The sequence below is a fragment of the Engraulis encrasicolus genome, chromosome 5 (assembly GCF_034702125.1).
Source record: "Engraulis encrasicolus isolate BLACKSEA-1 chromosome 5, IST_EnEncr_1.0, whole genome shotgun sequence".
NCBI classification, from domain to species: Eukaryota; Metazoa; Chordata; class Actinopteri; order Clupeiformes; family Engraulidae; genus Engraulis; species Engraulis encrasicolus.
In genome coordinates, this window is record NC_085861.1 from 147,501 (window position 1) to 152,500 (window position 5,000).

The 5,000-nt window shown below is 42.8% G+C and overlaps 1 protein-coding gene across 1 annotated transcript in view; it reads left to right on the forward strand.

Moving 5' to 3' along the window:
• cicb (capicua transcriptional repressor b) overlaps positions 1-5,000 on the forward strand; it is an 83,228-nt gene that overhangs the window by 35,468 nt on the left and 42,760 nt on the right. Inside the window, 1 exon segment of the mRNA XM_063198386.1 lies at positions 3,289-3,438. Coding sequence (XP_063054456.1) covers positions 3,289-3,438 — 150 coding nt within the window.

A 5,000-nucleotide genomic window follows, 5' to 3' on the forward strand; every position in this document is an offset into this window, starting at 1 on the left:
TGACCATTAAATTGGGGACATCTTTTATGTACCTACATTGCTTTTAACATCTTTTATGTACCTAAATTGCTTTTAACATCCTTTTAACATCATCACTTATTTTTGCTTCATCTTTTACCATGTGTTGGACATTGTTTCAAACCATGTCAGTTATTGTATTTTTTTAATCATATTTCAATCTAGCACACTAGATGCAAGTTCCTCCCTTTAGTGCAGCGAGGAAAAAATCCCTGACATAGGCTAGGCAGCGCACTCTCTTGACAGTCACATAGGCTAGGCATCGTGCTCTCTTGACAGTCACATAGGCTAGGCATCGCGCTCTCTTGACAGTCTGTTAATGAATGATATTTGCGAATATTAGGATTCAAAAAGGAAAATCCTTCGAAAAATAGGGAAATCGCTGAAAAAATCCCTGACATAGGCTAGGCAGCGCGCTCTCTTGACAGTCACATAGGCTAGGCATCGTGCTCTCTTGACAGTCACATAGGCTAGGCATCGCGCTCTCTTGACAGTCTGTTAATGAATGATATTTGCGAATTTTAGGATTCAAAAAGGAAAATCCTTCGAAAAATCGGGAAATCGCTGTGATTGGTGGAAGTTGCAATATTGTGCAGAATTCGCGAAAATTCTCTAAAGTTACAAAAAAAGTTGCAAATCGCAACATTGCGAATTCCTGTAGGGACTGTGTTTGGTGACTTCCACGGCTCCAAATTGCCACCAGCTAACCGCACAAATACAGCTAGCGCGACAAGAGCGAGACGAGCGACGGAAGTAATTGACTTTGTGTTAAGTCGCGTGACAAAAGCGATTCTGGAGACTAGAGCGATTTGCGCGCCGAGGGCAACAGTTTGAAGCTGAAATCCTTTCAACTTTCTATGACGCAGTTCGGCGACCAGCCGCGACAGCCAATGACTGTATAGAGGTCAGTGACCACAGCCAATGGGAATGTTTGAATGCTTTGCCTTCTGCTTGTGACGGACATACTTTAGTCTCTTCAATCGCTCGTATCGGTTGCTGCTGCACAGAAGCGATTCTCTGTCGTGTCAATCACGTTGCGCTTGGTGTATTGGTGCGCTTATCCTCCATCTCTATCTTTACATTACATTACATTACATTGCATTTGACAGACGCTTTATAACCAAAGCGACTTTCAAAAGAGGACATAATCAAGCCAACATCACAAGCAAATACAAAGTGCACAGGAGATATACAGAACAACAAGTGCAGTTGCAAAGAGGGGTTAGTTTTTTTTTTAAAGAGTAAATAACGAGTACACACACACACAAACACACACACACAAACTAAACTAAACTAAACTAAACTAAACATCATGTCAGGAGTCTGCCCTGGGGCAAGGCCAGCTCAAGCATTAGTCTAGTAGATTCTCTCGAAAGAGGAAGGTCTTTAGTTGTTTCTTGAAGGCTGCAAGAGATGTGCTTAGTCTTGCTGCCTCTGGGAGACCGTTCCACCACTTGGGTACCACAACGGAGAACAATCTTGACTGGGAGTACCTAGAGCGACTGGATGGCAGAGCCAGACAGCTTGTGCTGGATGAGCGCAGTTCTCTTCCAGTAACATAGGGCGTTAGTAGGTCCTTCAGATAAGCTGGGGCCGTTCCTGTGATGGTTTTGTAGGCAAGGGTCAATGCCTTGTGCTTGATCCGGGCGGCGATCGGTAACCAGTGCAACACAATAAATAGAGGAGTAACATGGGTCCTTTTGGGTTGATTGAATATCAACCGTGCCGCCGCATTCTGGATCATCTGCAGAGGTTTTAGCGCACAAGCAGGTAGACCTGTCATGAGTGAGTTGCAGTAGTCAACGCGGGACAGGACCGTGGCCTGGACCAGTCGTTGTGTAGAATATTGTGTCAGCACAGGTCTGATATTCCGTACGTTGGACATCTGGAATCGACGGGTCCGGGTGACTGAGTTGATGTAGTTGGAGCATGACAGCTCATCATCAATCATGATGCCAAGGTTTTTGGCGACTTTGTTTGGGGTCACGATGGTGGAGCCTATCTTGAGGTTGATGTTGTGACTGAGCGACTCTTTAGTTGGGATCACCAGGAGCTCTGTCTTGGACAGGTTCAGCTGTAGATGGTGGTCCATCATCCATGTTGACAAATCGGTGAGATGCGTGCCGAAACCGTGGTGTCCTCTGGGTGTCATCAGCATAGCAGTGGTAGGAGAACCCATGTGTTTGAATGACACGTCCCAGGGAGGAGGTGCATATTGCAAACAGAAGGGGTTTCTATCTCTCACTCTGTCTGGGTGTTTCTCAAAGCGAAGTGTTGTAGCCTTGCTAGTAGCCTTGCCAGTAACTCCCAGTATATAATGATATAATTATTAATATAATATATATATATAATAATAACAGTATGTAATTATATAATTATTAATATAATATATATATAATAATAACTCCCAGTATGTAATTATATAATTATTAATATAATATATATATAATAATAACGCCCAGTATGTAATTATATAATTATTAATTCCACTTAGAACTAGTTATTGGATACTCCTTGGTGAAATCCGTGAAAATCTGTTTTCACTTTGGGGAGTAGTCTCTCTCTCTCTCTCTCTCCCTCTCTCTCTCTCTCTCTCTCTCTCTCTCTCTCTCTCTCTCTCTCCCTCCCTCTCTCTCTCTCTCTCTCTCTCTCTGTATGTTTGTGCGGTAATCGGGCGATTTGCACCCTGTAGGTGTTGGGCGGGCCATGTTGTGTGTGCCATGTTGTGTTATCCTTTATCCATCGTGAATATTACAAATACAAGAAAAAGCAACAACTTTAGAGACCTTAAAACACCAAATATGTAATTTATGCTATATGTCATGTCAGCCATCTTGGATTTTGCTACCAAAAATTAAGGGGCGGGGGGATGGAAACGGGTTGTTTTGTATTCAGGGGCTCTGAGAAATATAAAAACACGATGAAGAAAAAGACATGTTTCTTTCAATTACATTCAATTCTGTTACAATATGACAGCATATCCGCCATCTTGGATTCTGGGCATTTCCACCTCAGAAAAAAAATGGAAACAGGTGGATTCAAAGACTATGGGGTTTGTAGTTGATAATAAACACAATTTGGAAAAATCTATATGAAACGTTCCTAACCTCTTTTTTGGGACAATTGAACCTGCACTACACAGCTCGCACACACAGACCCAGCTCAAACTCATCCTACCTCACCCCCCCACCCCCCTCCCCCCACCCCCTACGTTGTGTGTATTGGCCAATGACATGCGTGCGTGTGTGTGTGTCTCCGCCCCCTCTGCAGTCTGGACCAATGTGGAGCCTCGCTCGGTGCCGGTGTTCCCCTGGCACTCCCTGGTGCCCTTCCTGGCTCCCAACCAATCAGAGCCCTCCGCTCAGCAGGGGGAGGGGCAACAACTTGTCAATCAGCCGCAGCCGGCCAATCTGAAGAAAGGTGAGAAAGCTGTCACACACACAGGTACTGACTGGTTAGGTACACACACACACTCACACACACAGGCATACACATACATACACAGGCATACACACACACATACACACACAGACAGATTATCAACTCTGTGTTGCAAACATCTGTACACACACACACACACACACGCACACACACACACACACACACACACACACACACACACACACACACACACACACACACACACACACACACACACAGATCACCAACCCCTCTGTATTACACACACAAATGCACACACACACACACACACACACACACACACACACACACACACACACACACACACACACACACACACACACACACACACACACACGCAAACACACACACGCAAACACACACACACACACTAGTGCGGGTCCAGTTGTAAGTTTAGGAACATTTCATATAGATTTTTCCATTCTGCATTTTTTTTACTTCTACGACCTCCCCGAATACAAATCCACCTGTTTCCAATTTTTATCTTAATATTTGGTGGCAAATTCAAGATGGCTGCAATAGTGTACAGTAAATTCGCCATTAATGCTGTTTTGAGGTTTGAATTTCTTCGATTAATCTTTTTTTTCAATTTCCAGGCCAACATTGAATAGAAAACAACTTTTCCAATGTTTTCCTTCATTTTTAGTGGCAAAATCCAAGATGACTGAAATCATATTTGGCAAAATTGGCATATTTAGTATTTTAAAGTCTATAAAGCCATTGTTGACTTTTATTGGTAATATTTGTTACATGACTGTGAAGTCAGCCATCACATCAACTAAATAAATTTCAAAGTCCAAGAGACCAACATTTTGTATATCAAAATCAACATTAACATAAGGCTTTCACGTCTATAAAGCCACTCGTTTGTGAATTAAAGCATAGAAGATTTTGTGCAGGTCCAAATTATTGTCCAAACAAAAATTACTATGAATCAGTTCATGTACTGTAGGCACATTACCTGTTATGCAATGCTACCTGTACTGGATTGGCTGCCTGTGTCAAGGCCAAGGCCTACATAGTTGCTTTAGGGTTAGTTCCAGCCTATCTGAAGGCTATGAAACCATATGGTCTGTCCAGGAAGTTGCATTCCAACCATCTTGCCATGTTCTCTGCTCATAGAACTAAGCTTTTTGGGATGACAGTCAGAGCACACCCACGACCCAAATAATGGCCAGACTTTCTAGCCTTTGTAAGACCTTTGGCATCATGAAGTATAGGTGGAACAAGTGTGAATGTATATGAAAGAAAAATACCAGTTACTGAAATAAAATGAAATGAAACTGTGTCTCCCTCGATGATGCTGTACAGTATTCTCTATAATATTGCGCAGAATAAGATGGTCCTCTTGTCCATTCTTCTGGATAGTTGTTCTATGAACTGAATTAATAGGATTTTCTTTAACTTCCTGGTCAGTCTAGAGAGCTTTTATGGAGGCAACCAGCCTTCTTTTTGCAACTGGCCAATTGCAAGCCAACATTTGCGCACAAGATTTATAGTGTGTCACCCCAAATTTCAGATGCTGTTCCTCTGAGACTGAG